Source organism: Phragmites australis, chromosome 1 (genome assembly GCF_958298935.1).
Source record: "Phragmites australis chromosome 1, lpPhrAust1.1, whole genome shotgun sequence".
NCBI classification, from domain to species: domain Eukaryota; kingdom Viridiplantae; phylum Streptophyta; class Magnoliopsida; order Poales; family Poaceae; genus Phragmites; species Phragmites australis.
The window spans coordinates 32,795,645-32,812,860 of record NC_084921.1 but is presented as its reverse complement, the minus strand read 5'-3'; the positions used below and the strand labels follow the sequence as shown (position 1 = coordinate 32,812,860).

General features: G+C 40.2%; 1 protein-coding gene across 1 annotated transcript; it reads right to left on the bottom strand.

Moving 5' to 3' along the window:
* Positions 1-5,573: 5,573 nt before the first annotated feature.
* On the bottom strand, positions 5,574-10,612 carry LOC133915719 (GDSL esterase/lipase At1g28570-like). Its single transcript, XM_062358996.1, has 5 exons — positions 10,185-10,612; positions 9,068-9,277; positions 8,140-8,288; positions 7,780-8,056; positions 5,574-6,143 (listed from the first exon to the last, which is right to left on the bottom strand). The coding sequence occupies exons 1-5, from the start codon at positions 10,453-10,455 to the stop codon at positions 5,839-5,841; spliced, it is 1,212 nt and encodes a 403-aa protein (XP_062214980.1). The 5' UTR covers positions 10,456-10,612; the 3' UTR covers positions 5,574-5,838.
* Between the last annotated feature and the right edge of the window lie 6,604 nt (positions 10,613-17,216).

Genomic DNA, 17,216 nt, shown 5'->3' with positions numbered 1-17,216 from the left:
TCAGTTCAGCACCTCCCCGCTTCCTGAAACCAGTGGAAAAAAAAAGCAAAAAAGAAAGAAAGTCAGCTTCGTGTTCGTGGAGCTCGCCGTGTGCCCCTCACCACCGCCCACCGCCCGCCCCACCCCACCGCTCGCCGCTATTGCGGTGGCTTGATCCGGCGACCGTGAGCTCGTGGCTGCCGGATCTGGTGGTGGTGGCTTTAAGGGGTTCCGCCGGTTTTGGTGGCGAAAACTTTAAGGGGCTCCACCAGGGCTGATCGAGCTCCATCTAGCCTCTCGTTGCCACTGAAGAAGGGGGAGGCAAGGGGATGAGGCTAGCCAAGCTCCGATGGGGCTAGTCGAGCTCAAGGCGAGAAGAAGAGAGGGGATGCGAGAGGCAAATGGGAGAGGGAGGTGAGCGGAAGCATCACGCATGCACCCATGACTGTATCGCGCTTGCATAGTCGATGCCAGGCCAACGGGGAACGAAATTTTTTCTGTTCCCGCGAAGCTTGGCCTGGAGACTGCTTTTGTATTAACTAGGCCTAGCTTGCAGGCCTGTCCGGGCATCCAAACAAGTCAAGCTAAGTCTAAGCCAAGCAACCAAACACACCTATAATAACTTTGTTTATCAGACTTCAAATCCTTATGTCCACATATTTACACATGTGCATATGCTCAGTGTTTTCAGTATGTACCATATCTTTAGGAATCTGATAGGAAATTTACTCGCATGTTGTTAGTGTTGTCTATGTAGAAAAATAAATTTCATAAGGTAAACTGCAAGAATATAAATAACACAAGAGATGACACTAGAATTTTATCTTATGGTATCGGTGATTTGCCGATCACCTCTAATCTACGTTAAGATAAGTTCAAGTTTCTAGCCGCTTCTCTATCAAATATGCAATTCTCACCACGAGAAATGACTTACATTGAGCAATTAGATATTAAGTTGGAACAAAACAATGAACTACTTAAAACCTCGATTACACTAGAGTAGTACTTTATCGTTCCGATGAGGAGTGCTCAAGACCTCTCATAATCACCATCGTGGCTCCTTCACAAGTTTGTTTGAAGCACCTTCAAGCCGTTTAGGAGGCGGAAACCTCTAAGAGTAGCGAGGCTTGCTTGAAGGATTAATAGTGCCACAAAGCTCAAACTCTTCAAAGCTATGCAGTAGGTGATCTCACACTCTCAAAATGTAACCACTAAGCCAAGAGAGGGAGATGAGGATGTCAAGTACTCAAGAGTATTGAAATGAAATGCTAGACTCTACCTTTGAACCAGCAATGGGTCTATTTATAGCCCACTACTCGAAATATGGTTGTTGCACAAAGTTTAAATACTCTGCGCATCTGGCGGTCAGACCACCGCTAATCCAATGGCTACAAAAAGTGTAATGATGACACTAACATCAGTGAATAAATGACCTGGCGGTAAGACCGCTACTGGTCTCGATCAGACCGTGAGCCTCAAACAGAGTATCAAAACTCTTTGTTCCCTAGCGGTCAAAGCCCCAGCGGTCAGATCGCCAACAAGGGCAAAGAATCCAAAACTCTCTGTTCCTTGGCAGTCAGACTGGGACACCTTGTGGTCAGATCGTGAATTAAGAACTTGGGAAACTTCGGCCTTGTTTATACATTGGTCAGATCGGCCACTGCTAGCGGTCAGACCGCTACGACACAGAACACTCAGAAGGTATTTTTCTCGGTTCTTCTCAGATTAAATTTCTCATTCTACATAAAATGCAAGTTTAAGCAATTGTAGCACTTTTGATATCTCAAGTAAACACACATTAACCCCTCTTAACAGTACGTCACTTATCCTATTAATCTAGTCATTTCTCTTCTCTAATCACCATTGGCCAGCAAAAGAAAATACTCTATATTTTATACCTTAGCCTTGAGCTAGCCATTTGCATATCTTACACATATGCTTCTTCTAGTTTCGCAACATTCTTGTGACTAACATTTTTCATACTTCAATATAAACATGTTAATCAACAATTCTTTATTGTCATTAATTACCGAAATACAAATTACGAGTCTAGATGCTTCAATCTCCCCATATTTGGTAATTGATGATAATAACACTGAGAAGTGATGTGGTTTTAGTTTTAAACCTACTTTTAGCACAAAGCATAAAGAAGACTCAGAAGTGAGTTTTCATAGCAAGAATTTCAAGAATACGAAATTAATGAGAAATAATTGCTATCAAACTCATGGTGAGGTAAGCTCCCTCTACACATGTGCCCATAAGGTTTAGAAATTAAAAAAACATGCGCAAGTTAAAGAATTGAATAAAATTTTGGCGGAGTTTACCATGTATTCTTGGATCCGCAGAAAGAGATATTATCAATGAGATTACCATTTCAAATATATCACTAAAAACATAGAAATAGAGATGAACAAAAGGATAAGTAAATTAACATAGTTGATCACATTACAATATCGAAGGTTCTTAATCAACATAAAATACTAAGTTCACACATAGTTTATATGCAAACATAAGAAGTAAATGCAAGTAATAAGGTTTATGAGACACGATAGAACGACAATAAAAACAAGTCACATATTCACATAACTAAAATAAAATATAGCTCCTTCTTTCGCTCACTCTTGCGCTTCACTTCTTCCGTCTTTTTCATCTTATCCCCCTTTGGCATCAAATACCAAAAGGTCTAGTCATCCTGAGGAGGAGGTGGAGGAGGCCTAGGATAGACGTTGTAGAAGTGATCTGTGAAGCTAGAGAACTGAGTCTGAAAACTCTGCTATTCAAGAGATAAGTTATGAAATATGTCATTTAACTCTTGGTTTTGTGCACTGAGAGTTGTAATGTCTTCTCAAGCAAGAGAGATGGCACGAGTGGACTGGAACTCTGTCATCATATGCTGATAGTAATTCTGTTGGAAACTTGCATGTAAAGAGTCCAAAGTCTGCTGAAAGCCCTGCTGGATAGATGCCATGTAGGGATCAAATAATCTAGCTGGAGGTGTCCACTAAGGCGGAACTGGCTCTGGAGTTGGCGATGCCTGAGGCAGAAGAGGCTCCTCATGCTGATCTCCCTGAGCTGCAGGAACACCCTGACTTCCCTAACCTCTATGAAGAATAATCGGATACACCTTGAAAGGTCTATATCCCATATATTTTATCTCACAAGAGGTTTGGTAGAAGTTGGACCTCATGAGGATAAGTGACATGATGTATGGAGTGAAGTGCAGATTGGGAGTGATGCTCACAGTGATATCATCAATTGCTTTCAGGATAAAGTTAATCACATCAATCTTGCACCTATTCATAATATGATCGATAATGTTCAATAGTGATTATGAATGATATCACTATTTCCACTTTTAGGAGCAAAAGTGGTTCTCACGTTCGTGTTGATCGTTGCAGGTAACGCCTTCAATCCCATCATTGTTCCAAGAGTGACTTTAGAAACAACACCCACTGGCTCATAGGAAGTACTCCACATATCGTCAGTGAAACAATCTTCATCATTCACATCAATGGATCTATATACAACATTATAGGGTATTCACACTGCACTTGCAAAATCTCTAAATGAAGCTTCATACTTCCTGGATCCAGTCATCCATTCAATCTTTTGAGTTTCATATGAAATTTCAACAGTTTCATATAATTGTCTTACAACAGTAACATTCCAATCACACTTGAAATTCACAAGCTCATAAATACCTAATTCTTGAAAGATCTCAGTGAAATCATGCATGCTAGGCTATCCTCTCACATAATTCTAATCAATCCATTTTGCTCATAGATGGTCCTTTTCAGAATGTGACCATAAAAAGCATCTTGTTGCACCATGGTATAGAATTAAGGTTGAGTTGCATCATTGTCTAAAGCATATTGATAGGTGCTTCTTGCTTTAGTGTATTCAACAGCAGTCCAAGATTTCCTAAAGGTCCTATATGTTTGATAATTGATTTCCTCATCCTCATCATTAGCATCATTCATATGATGATCACTAACATTTTCAATAAAAGATGAGGATTCCTCACAAATGTTACTTTGAGGTGAAATCCAGTCAAAATGCTGAGGATCATTATTAGAGTCTGACTCCACCAATCTTTTCTTTGGCTTAGTCCAGCTAGCCAACATATTTCTCAACGTACGTCCAGTTTCACTGATCCTATAAGATATTACAAAGTATTTGAAAAGAGAAACAACCAATTTATGAAGAACCGGCGAAGGCAACTACTGTTGTCTGTGCTGGCAGTCAGACCAGCACAGCCCAAGGTCTGACCGCGAGCACACAGCAAATCCAAATTGATGGCTTTTGAAAAAATTTGAAGTTTTTCCTACAGGGTTTTTTTAAAGAGTTTTAATATATGATGTATAATTTTTCCCTTATTTTTTTGCTGAGTTTTAAAGAAGTTTTAACAGCATATCACCATATTATATTTCTCCTCAAATTTTTCTCACAAGGTTTTTGGAAGAGTTTTTAATATTATATATACATAATATATACAGATGACCAAATTGATCAAGGGGAAGTGCTGTAAAATAACTACCTCTAGTGAAGAGACACCCTTTAGGTATTTAACCATGTGATTAATTCATCAAATATCAAGAGTTATGTCTATTGAGAAGATGTGTCTTCCCAATAGATATATCATTTCATCATATCTATTCAATATATATAAATATATAAACACCCCATGAATCAATAACAAGAGTTTTTATTTCCTCTAATAACAAGTGTGGCCCTTTATGAAGCCTGACAAAGGCTCGAGAGGCGCGTGGGGTTGGCCGCCTCTGTCACTGATGTGGCCTGGAGGCTAAGGATGCCACCTTGAGGTTTGGCGTCATGGTCACCATATCGGAGGACCTCTGTAGTGCAGGCTGATTAGCGTCGTTGTAAAGCGGGAGTGCGTGATAACATGTGAGTATAAAAGTAATAGACAATCAAGAGTCATAATAGAGAATGAACCCGTGTATCAATTTCATTGATCTGTTGTGATTATATACAAGATGAACGAATGCATGTCCGTTGGGGACACCCCTTCCCTAATGGACAGGTAGAATTGCCATCGGCAGTTATTGATCACATCCTTCGGTTCGTAACAGTATCATCTTGAATGAATCACTTGTTGTTCGGTACCTGGCCACAACAGCATCGGTTGAACGGAATCCGAACCGTAAATTTGTACTCGAAGGTTGGAAACCAGACTGGAGATCCCAGACTGTCAGTTTTGAACATCAACATTCCATGATGATCACATGATACAGAATGTCGATCAATCAAGCTTCATGTATATACGCTTGTATCAAAGGCAAAACCAAAACCCATATATAGGATCCTGAATTCTTTAAAACTGATCATAACCAGCTTCAAGAAAAATCCAGATCTAAAACCGTAGGCGAATTGAGAATATTTAGTTTAGTCATCTAATTTTTATTTGAAAAAAATAAATATTTAAAATATTTTATTTATTATATAAATTCTAGATCTAGCATGAATTTCGAATCTGAAACTATATCAAACGAGGCCTACATACATTGCCCTCAGGAGCTGAATCATAAACCTAGTTTCCTATATAGTATGACCACCTGCACACACTGTAAACATGATCTGTATGGTGTCTCTTCCACTTCCTGACGCAGTACGCTGCTAAGTAAAAAGAGTCGAACAAAGCAATGCGCTCAACCATCGCGATATTCTGCTCTGCAAAATCTCCTCTCTTTTTCTCTCCTTACAGCAGCAAAATGGGTTGAAGAAATACAAGACTGCAGCTCATTGGACTCTTTTCGGCTTTGAGAAGTGTCCAAGATGCTGGATCCTGCTACATCTGTCGTGCTTGTTAAAGCTCTACATGCGCTTGAGCTCACTGGATCAAATAAAAGAGCTCACGGCATGGTATGTCACAGTATTTGTTGGATTATCTGTACATTGGTGAAGTTGAGAGATTTTGTATTCTCCACCCTTGCAGGTTTCTGAAAGAGGAGGAATGGCATAACCCCCTAGTACTCCTTGAATGACAATTTTGTAGGTTGCCTCGGTGAAGTGTAGACCATCCCACGAGATGTACTTTGATGGGTCAGAGCACACCATAGATCCAGGACGTCCACACAATATCGATGGGGAACAATTATATGGAGCATCACTTCCACAGCATGCATTCAGTGGGACAGTGAAACCTGCAGCAGGATCAGTCTTTGCTTAATAAACAGCAATTATGGAAGACAGAAGGGTACATAGAGCAAGAACAGTGTTGTTTCTGTCGCTCTTTGTGCTTCTCTAAATTTGTTCCTTCTTCTGTGTTAAGGATCTTTTTGATAAATTGAGCTTCGGTGGCATTGTTGAAGTATATCACCTGTGGATGCTGAGATATGTGCCACAGGTGCATGTATGTTGAAACAAAAATGAAATGTAGATTAGTGGATGACTGGATTTTTATAAGATAGTGAAACTTGTGTCGAAAACACTGGCATCTTTGTGTTGTTATGTGGATAGGTCAAACCAAATAAGACTCAGATTTTGACGCACAACTAGTTATTAAAACATGGCATGATTTGGGACTACTTTAAGCATACATAAACAGGCCTGCGTCTTTGCAGAACAGTGCAAAGTTGATTTGAAGCTCAACCTACACGTTGTAGCCTGGATTGCACCATCAGAACTATAAAAGGCTAAAGGCAAGCATTGGAGCAGCAAATAAAAGCCTAAACCTTATACCTTCAGTCTACACATGTAAAAATGTCCAGTCATATTATCCTAAAGACATGAAGTATATAAGATCAAGTGTTAGGGCCTGTTTGTTTGGGCTTCTGCTTTTGAGCTTTTCTGAAAAACTGTGCTTTTGGCTTGTCTGAAAAGCTATTTTTGGAAATAAGCTGTTGACTTCTACAATAAATTTTTGACTTCTCAGCACATAGCTTCTCAGAAAAGCATATCTCAGCGAGCTTCTCAGATTTAGTTCACTTCTCCAGAACCCCGTTTGTTCTGACTTCTGGCTTCTGCCAGTAGCAGAACCAGAACCAGAAGTAGGAAACAAACAGGGCCTTAATTGCCTTGTTCTGACCTGTCTATGGTCGCTAGCTATGTCCCAGTTATAAGTTAATTACCAATAAAGTGATGATAACATTATTCAGATTCAATTTAGAGGCTCATTCTTGTCCCAAAAGAGCATGATTGGTCAAATTCAGTAAGGCTTGAATGTTGTCAAACGAATGATTGCTCTAACCAGAAATAAAAACAATATGTTCAATGTTAGGTAATACCACTTGGTTACAGTCATACACTATCACATCTATCTTGTGTATAGCCAATTAAACATCAGTTTTCCCTTAAGTTATTAATGAACTAAACATAACATAGTTCAGATACAAAGGAATGCTTGACCTACAACAATATCTCAACGACCCGAAACACTTAAGAATATGGTTTCTGTTTTGGGAAAAGCAACTTCACAGTAATGGATGGCCGCTACCATTCTGAGAAGAACAATGACATAAGGATATGCATATCCGTAAATTTGTGAGGACAAATATGGTAGCATGTGGGAAACACAAAAAGGATAAATGAGACAAAAATATATAAAAAGGCATATGCTGAACCATCTCATTTCGGTTTGTCCCGAACTTACCGTATGATTGTGAAATCTGGATTGTATGTGACGTAAGACGTAACACATCCCAAATGTGAGATTTTTTTTTCAGGATTTTTAGAAATATTTCTCATGTACCAACCAATATAATAGGATCAATACCCTTAGGCAGAAAATCAACATCATTTGCATTCTTAATTTAATTTTCCTTTTGAAGTGGTACTCACCAAACTGGAGTGGGGCACGGAATATGTTCAATGCAGCTCCATAATAATCAGCATAAATGATGGTCACATCAGGGTGAAGATTCCTCAGCTTCTCCAAGTCCTCCTGAAGCATCTTATTATGGTACTCAGCGAATTTGTTTAGCCACTTAATGCACCCTGTTTGTTCATCATAGTAATCCTCTTTATGGCTTGGAAAGATCGCAAGATACAGTGGGACACACCCTATTGGAAAGTTCCCTGGAACAACTAATTTCTTTGCTCCAAGATTTATAAGATCCTGAAAAATACATAAACTGTTAAAGCAAACATGTAGATGCTCCCAGTACTCCTAAAAAAAAGAAGGGAGAGACACATGCATACCGTGATGGCCGAGCTTATGGCACCAACAACATTAGGAACAAGCTCATGTAGCTCATCAAGAGATTTTCCCCTGACGATTAGATGGTTGTAATCATTTCCACCAACCTCCCCCACAAGGAAAAGCGATTTGGACATTATATCACTGCGTTCTGCATATAAGTTAAAAAATTAGTGGACATGCCAGTTTGAGTTTTCACTTTTCAGTTTTCACCAAATTTGGAAAAGAAAAACTGGTGGTACACACCTAATTGAGCATTATGTGAATAACACATTTGAGCGAGAGCTAATTCAGTGATGCCACATATGGAACAAGAGTCAAATGAGACAGACGTTCATTTGAAAACCCACTCCATATATTCTGGTTTTCTTCAAAAAGTCAATAAACATTTTCTAGCATATTACTTGGTGGTCAAAAACAACATAGTTTCCACCCATGTGCCCATCATAACTCAACAGCAACCTATGCACCTGATCACACTTAAAAGCACCCAAGTTTCACCTTGTCAGAAGACTCAAACGCAGTGAATTATGCAGTGCCATTTATCTGGTGAGCTCTTGCAGCCACAGGTCAACTACAATCGCTATTAACTGTAACAGAAAGCAAAGCACAGCGCTTTGACGCAAGTTGCAAACAGCAGCTCGCACCTCGCAGTGAACAGTCATGCAACCGATAGGTTGGCCAGTCAGGCCAGATAGCCAGCATGTTTTCAGCATGCCTGTCATTCTTTGGCCATCTTAATTTGCATTTATTACTAAACCTCTAACCAGGTAAGAGGTTCCACGAAGCCACCAATCACATGTTTCCTTAACATTTATTACTAAATCAGTAAGCAGGTAATGGTTCAACAAACCATAGCATTTCATCGAAACCATGCTGGAAAATGGAAATAAACTGCGGCTAAATAGAAAAACTCAGGAAGGTGCATACCTGGCTCTGACGGTGCAATGGATGGGAGCAGCTTCTTGAACCACTGCAGCTGCTCATCAAGTGAGTGTGGCGTCCATGTAGGCTCCACACCACGTTCCCGAAAGAACGAGCCACTGAGAGCAGTGGCCCCACCTACCGCAAAGTTTGTGCCATGCTGAAAGTCCCCGCCACCGAGGTACGGCGGCACAAACGGCAGCCCAAACGCTTCCGCTGCACATAACAATAAAGGAAATAAGGGGGGAAATCTAAAGGCTGATATACAAGTGTTGACCACGTGATGATGTGAACGCCACCAATTCACTGGTAGTTGGAGCTACCAATTGTGTGCTAGTTCAAGGAGATGATGTCAGCAATTTCTAGTGGTTGGAAAGAACTGGGGAAGGCAACCAACTTGTGCTGATATACCCTGTATAAGGTGGGTAACTACACTTGAATATTTCTTCCCCACCCAAATCCGTTATAGTATATAACATTGGAAGGGAAAAAAAGGAAAATTCGTGGCTGCAGCTACTTATAATCCCTGAAACTCAGCATGATCTTGCATGTGCTTAGAAAGCAATTCCTTAACCCCACATGGGTATTTTGATCTCAATTACGACGGGAGGCACGGTTGACAAATCCCCAACCTTAGTAGTAGCTACATGTTCATGTTGGAGGCCGACAGGGAAAAATAGCAGGACTGGGCTTACTATATTGTCACCACACCGCCGGTGGCGGCTCCTAAAAAGAAAATCGATGATAAGCCCATCGCTTGAAGAAAAATCAAACGCGTAGAGCGACTCCCCTTCATCATGCCGTGAACGAGTACGCGGCAAGGATACAGACAAAAAAGAAATTAATCAATCGATCTAACTATGCGAGGCGTTGCAAGCAAGAAGTACACCGTCCATCTCCCTTAAACCTTATTCTTCTTATTCTAGAACAAAATCCACGGTATATTAAGTTTGGATTCGTACCAGAGCTGAGAAATTTCGTCCCCATTACGTCCGGGGGAGATAGACTAGAGAGTACCCAACAGCGACAGAGGAACCAAGGAGGAGCAGATTATCGAAGAAGTGCGAGCAAGGAGAAGAGACAAGGAGAGCAACGGAGAGGGTTAGGCGGGAGCGGAGGTTACCTAAGAAATCGAGGAGGTTTCGGCCGTCGGTGTAGCGGCCAGAGGGGCGGCCGAAAAAGGTTTGGCCGTAGGGGAGATTGCGCGCGGGGTCCGGGAAGTCCTCGGGCACGGAGAGCAGGAAGTTGCCGGTGTCCGTGAGCGAGTCCCCGAAGCTGAACACCTGGCCGAAGCACACCCCTGCTCCTCCGCTCCCCCCATCCGCCGCCGCAGCCGCAGCCGCAGCCAACAAGACCACCCCGGCGACGAGCAGAGCCTCCCGCGCGAATGGCATGACGGGGGCGGAGAAGCCGCGCCGATCCGGAGCAGAGGGGGGCGATTCCTAGACGAGAAGGAGAGATAGGAGCAGGAGGAGGGCTGGGCGGAGGGGCAGGGCGGCCGTTGACATGGCACTGGGAGGGAGAGGGGAACGACGAGGAAGACGAGGGGAGGTCCCGGTTTTAAAGGCGAGGGGAGGGAGGGAGGGAGGGAGGGATCGACCGATCGATCCATTCCATTCCAAGAGAAGAGGAAGGCTCGGATCGTTTTGCAGTTTGGTCCTCCTGAAGTGGAAGGCGTGTTGTGCCGCAGCCGGCGGTTGGATGCCTCGGCCTGCAGCTGGCCCGCGCCGCTGCGCATTGTTCGATCTCCAACACCAGCGGCCCTCCGCCCTCGTGATGGCGTTATTCCTATTTGGAATATTTTTAAATAATATTATTTTATTAAAAAATATAAAAATATTACTTAAAATCTGATATTTATAGAAATATATATGTCGGCATTGGAGTGCCAACATGTTACGTGCCAGTGAGCTCTAGCGTCTGTCAACACTGCACGTGCCAACAGGTTATATGTCATACAAAAATATTACTTAAAATATGATATTTACAGAAATATATATGTGTCGGCACTTAGAGTGCTGATATGTTACGTGCCAGTGAGCTCTAGCACCCGTCAACATGTGCTAATAGGTCATATATCATGTAGATGATATTAAAAAAATCATAACTTTTTTATATGATCTCGAATAGATATGATATTTATAAAAAATTATATACTGATCATATCTACAACTTTTGAACACTTTTCATTTAAATATATTTAGATGTCAAAAAGGGTTATAAATTTCAGATTAAAAAATTAGATCTGAAATTTCTAGCCACTTTTTAAGTATCTAAAGAGATTCAAACGAAAAATATTCAATTATAAAGTAGTATATATCATCAATAAATATAATTTTCATATAAAATTCATATATATCCAAAATCATATGAAAAAACTATAAATTTCTTTTAAATATCATCTGCGGATACAAGATTAGTACGCATAGTGATAACAGGTCCTAGGGCTCACTGTCACATAACGTGTTGGCCCACGGCTCCGCGTATCGACGTGTACCTATTTCCACAAATAATATCAAATTTTAAGTATTATTGTTATAATTTTCTAATAAAATAATATTATTTAAAAAAGTTCATATTTGCTATTTGCTGGGGTCATCCGGCCGATGCACGGAGTATTTGGGATCGCCCGCCAGAGCGACCGTTTTCGTTTGTCCGTCTCAGTTCCTCCTGCTAGGCTCAGGGATTAAAATTTTACCAAAATTTTATTTAAATTTTCAAATTTTGAGAATTACGGAGTGAACCTAAATATCTAATTCAAAAAAATTGACTGACATGTGAAACCTGCGTAATAAGAACGAAAAATAAATAAAACTTAAATGATTTTTTACGAATTTTGATCTTTTCATCAATAAACGAAAAACATATATAATGAAAATGAAACCCTCGCACCAAGCTACCTCCTGCATCTATGTTCGCTCACGCCACGGATCGGACGAGTGTTCCAACTTCAAACGTCCTTCCACCTAAAAAAAAGAAAACAAAATAAATTCAAACGACACGCCTACTCTTCCACGGGACGATCCCTGTCATGGACCGTGGTTGCAATGGCCGCAGTGCACCTGTCATCCTCCTTTTGTTTCGAGAACACGGGATAGGTCCACGTGTCTTTGTATTAAACATTTTCAACGGACGTTCAATGAAGATCGTACGGATAGGGTTGTACTGTTAAAAAAATATTTCTAACCCCTTTTAATCGGTGTCTCACACCTGCTTTCAGATTATATATGCGGTACCTGAATTGCATATCTTTTTTATTTTCTGAACTTTTGCTGAATTGGTTCGTGCATGGAGATAAAAAAAAATCTATACCTTTAAACACGGCGATATATCCCAAACTCATGAAGAACTAACTCCCAATGATATACATATATGTATCGGTCTCTCTTTCTTTACTTTTGTATGACCGTATGTTAACAGCTGCCACAGTGAGCAATACTGGACATCCATTTAGCAAACAAACATCATGTACACAGTTTGTTAGCTGAATATACAAAACATAGGGCCATAGATGTTCCTAGCATTAGTTTTCTCGTGACTTATCCTATTGTATAATCAATTATCTTCAGGGGACAACTTGTCCCTTCCACGATTTGACCTCACCTCAAATGAGGTTTTAGGGCCCTGGGTTTTGCGATCCAGCACTCCTGATCACCATAGAATTCCTGGCAGCAAAACAGGCCAGACATACTTAGAACAATATTAAGTGTCAAGGGTGGCCAAGCTGAGGGTGGATTTGAAGTTTGAACCCCTACTTGAGCAAAAGAGGTACTTAGAGTATGTTTGATTCGCTATTACATAATGTCACATCTATGGGTTAAATCTTGTCTAAAGTGTATCAGACAATTGTTCGTCACTCCATAGGTAAAATTTGGCTAAGAAATGAGTATATGATAAGTGGAGTCTAAGGTTAAAAAAATTATGGTAAACAACCAAACAATTGTCAAAAAAATCGTGAAAAATTAATTGGAAAAGTGGGATAACCAACCAAATCACTCCTTAATTACCCAAGTTGGAAAACCACCTGAACTAAAAAAAGAAATACTTAGAACATGTGATTTTGGAGGAATTATTATGCTTCATGCCAAAAAAATTTATGCAATTACAATCTGATCGTAAAGGAGCAAGGTAGCTTAAGAACTATATGCATATAAAAATTAGGAAAACTTGTAAAAACCCATCATCAACTTTCGGGTTATAAAAAAACTCTACCCCTTCTTTTTGTCACATGTGCCCTTATAATTGTTGACCATATGATATGGTGTTGTGTAACTTCCTAACTAGGGTGACGTAGTAATATCTAGCATCACTTCCATCACAATTGCAGGCTCCCTATCCATGTACTTTTGAGTATTCATCATATTTAAATGTGCAAAATTAGAATGGCAGACCTAAATTCATCGTTTAGGAGACCATGTAAACAATTATAGAAGCCGCCGAGTCATTTTGAAAGTCATACGAGTACCATATCCAGGGGTGGACCTAACAGTATACATTTTTATTAGTTTAGTAAACTGTAGATATTTTTTTATTGTAGCTCCAGTGTTACTGTAGCTAGCAGACCTCCGCTCAATTTCTGAACTAGATCCACCCCTGACTATATCGTACAGTCAATACAAAACTAATTGATATAATAAGAGATGCAAGGGTTAGTACAATTTTCTCAAAACTTTACATGCTTATTGCCATCCAGTGGAAGACTCACTGGTACCTCTCTTTCTTGGTCACCATCAACAGGTAACGGAGTACCTTCCGATACGAAACAAATGGTGAGCATCAAGCTTGTGTGAATGTGACTACTGACTAGTTATACTGTTATATTGGTTGGGAATATTTTGGTCTAATCGTGATTGTTTCGCATGACTTGGAGATGAACGGAAGCCGGATGATTCGTGCATATCCAAAAATCGTGGACTCCATCTGAAAAAACGAAATAAAAAAGTTGTGGACCCTCGCTCCATAGTCCATGCAGCCTCCATAGTCCTGCATCGTTTGGGCCACGGTTCTATCGAGTATCCTAAAAAAAGAGTATCGACAGCAAGCGAGGCAGCAAGGATATAATTACTGCTCCAGGACAAGTATATTAACTGCAGTAGTAATAATTTCGAGTCATATATTTGATGTTATTATTATAGAAACTATTTCTACAGTTTATAAGCGGTTTTTATAGGTGTTTAACATAACCACATATGATCGAAGGCCTATGAAAATGAACAATTTGTATTAAACTATTTTTTTCTACACCATCAAAACGCATGTAGGGCATCACAAATCTATCGAGAATAGCTTATACAAGGTTGATCTTTTCTGGATCTCTGAAAGGTGACATGTCATCGAACTGATTGTATTATTCATCATCCTCTACATTCTCAACTCCGATAATTTTTTATTTTTTAGCAACAACATAAAAAAAAGTTATTAGTGACAGATGATAACATGCATTAGTGACGGGTCATATACCCGTCACTTTTATCGCGTTACTAACGATAGGTTATCAGTGACAGGTGATAACTCGTCACTATTGAGATCATTAATGATAGGTCATAACTGTGACCCATCACTATTGACTGAATATTAGTGATGGGTTGTACTATTGACCCGTCACTAATGACCGATGAACATTTTTTGTATTTTTTAAAAAAAAAGTTAGAATTTTTTTTTCACGTGAGCCATCCCAACGCAGACCCATCATATATCCCTTATAAGCCACGCTTTTTTCATATTATTTTCAAGTATGCGTTCTATAGGAATCGAACCCACGACCTACTCCTCCCGCGTATAGCCACCTTACCACCTCTGCTATCACGTAGTTGTGATAGAAATCAGATATTTTATCCTTTTAAACTTCTTTGGCAAAGGTTATTAGTAACGTGTCATAACCATGACTCGTCACTAATGATTAATTTTGCCAAATTTTATATTCTAGTGCTGCTGAGGTGAGAAAAAATAAGAGAAAAATAAAATAAAAATAAAAAATATTTGCGAATACCATCATTAGTGACTGGAGTTGATCATTAGTTACGGATTATAAGTTGACATGTCACTAATGATTGATCTAGGATGGCCCGTCACTGATGACCTAGTCATCAGTGACGGGTCACAACTTGACCCATCACTAATGACTGATTTAGGACGACCCGTCACTCATGACTGGCTTAGGATGACCCACCACTTATGACCTTATCATTAGTGATGGATCACAACTTGACCCGTTACTATTGGTCTAGGATGACCCGTCACTAATAACCTAGTCATTAGTGATTGGTCACAACTTGACCCGTCACTATTATCATCAGTAACGGGTCATGTTACGACCCGTTACTAATGACCACTCATTAGTAACAGGTCTATATCTGGTCCTGATCAGAAGACACATTAGCGACGCATTCTTATTGGACCGATCACTAATAGGACATTAGTGACGCGTGTTGAGCAGCTGTCACTAATGTGGTATCTCCTTTACCGGTTTCTTACGCAGTGTCAATTGTATAGAAAACTCGTGCAACATGATCAGCGAGTACCCACAAGTCATCTTTGTGGCCTACAATACTGAGGTCGATAGTTGTGAACCCGTAGTTGTCCACCGTCACGTTATTTGAGTGTTTGACCCATTTATGCCGAAAGATGGGATCTGTAGATTCATTTCATAGTTGAGTTCTCAGATTTCATCTACGAACTCATAGTAGGTGATATATTGCCATGTTGTGTCATAGGTTTTTGTCCGAACGCCGCTATTTTGGGCCATACTCTTCTTGTCCTTTGATTTGATATAAAACGTGTTCCCATTGATGTCATACCATTGCCATGACGTAACTAAACTTGATGGGCCACAAGCCAATATTTTTCACATTTTTTTTATCTACGGATTCACCATCTGAAAGGTTTTGGTTCTTAAACTATGTGGTGAAGCGACGCTTGTGTTCTTTCAAGATCCAATCATATGAGCGGCCTTGATTTTCTATGTGAAGCTCATTCAGATGTTGCTCGACGTACAACACCACTATCAGGAGTTGCTGCAAGATGGTGAAATGTGTTTCTTCCACTGTTTTGTAATCATAATCGATGAAACTTTTCTTTCCTTTGGTCCCTCTCCCAAACAACCTCATCTCATGTCGAGATACAGATAAACTAATCGGTTTAGCATCTTTTATGTAATCAATGCAACACTCAATGACTTCCTCAGTACTGTAGCCCTCGATCATGAAACCCTCTGGGTAAGCACGATTCCGTACATAGCCCTTGAGAATGTCATGTATCGCTTAAACACATACATTAATGTAAGAATACAGAGCCTAATGCAATTATCTCATTCACGATGTGAACCAAGAGGTGTACCATGACATCAAAAAAGGATGGAGGGAAGCACATCTCAAGTTGGCACAGAATCTCTACCAAGTAACTATGTAGAGCACCCACTTTTTCAGCATCGATCACATTTTGAGCAATTACGTTGAAGAAGTGACACAATTGTGTGATGACCACTTTTAGGGATCCTAGCTTGATACCCCTAATTGCAACAGAGAGCATCTACATCATCATCACATGACAATCGTGAGACTTTATGTCGATTAGCTTCAAATCTTTCATCAAGACTAGTTTCTTGATGTTGGATGAGTAACCAGTCGAGACTCTCACCCCACGTAAGCACTTGCACAATACATTTTTCTCCTCATGTGTTAAAGAGTAGCTAGCCATGGGAAGATAATGTTTTTCATTTGGTATGTCTTTAGGGTGTAGCTCTGGTCTGATTTTAAAATGCACCAAGTCCTTACGGGACTTGATTCCATCCTTTGTCTCACCTGGTATGTCCAGTAAGAGGCCAATGATGCTATCACATATATTCTTCTCAATGTGCATGACATCGATACTGTGGCGAATGTTCAAGTTCTTATAGTAGGGCAAATACTTAAAGAAAATCAGTATCTTCTTCCATAGCATGTCGGTCGGTGTCTCACTTTTCTTCCTCTTTTTACTCTTCGATGGCTTCCCAAAAACAACCTTTGATGCTCTTGACCATTTCAACACTAGTGCCCCACTGTGAGGTTTTGGGCCAGTACCTTCCTTAGTCATGTTGTCAAAATATTTCTTCATCTTGTGATATTTTGTGAGTTTTGAGTAAGAACCGTTGGTGTCGTGTGTATACTACCTTATGTGA

What these genes read in the sequence shown, in the direction of transcription:
- LOC133915719 (XM_062358996.1), bottom strand. Translation starts at nt 10,455, where the DNA reads ATGCCATTCGCGCGGGAGGCTCTGCTCGTCGCCGGGGTGGTCTTGTTG. An exon ending in CATTGCACCGTCAGAGCCAG is followed by an intron (nt 8,289 to 9,067) that starts GTATGCACCTTC and finishes ACTTATATGCAG; the next exon opens with AACGCAGTGATATAATGTCC. An exon ending in CCGTGCCCCACTCCAGTTTG is followed by an intron (nt 6,144 to 7,779) that starts GTGAGTACCACT and finishes ATCCTGCTGCAG; the next exon opens with GTTTCACTGTCCCACTGAAT.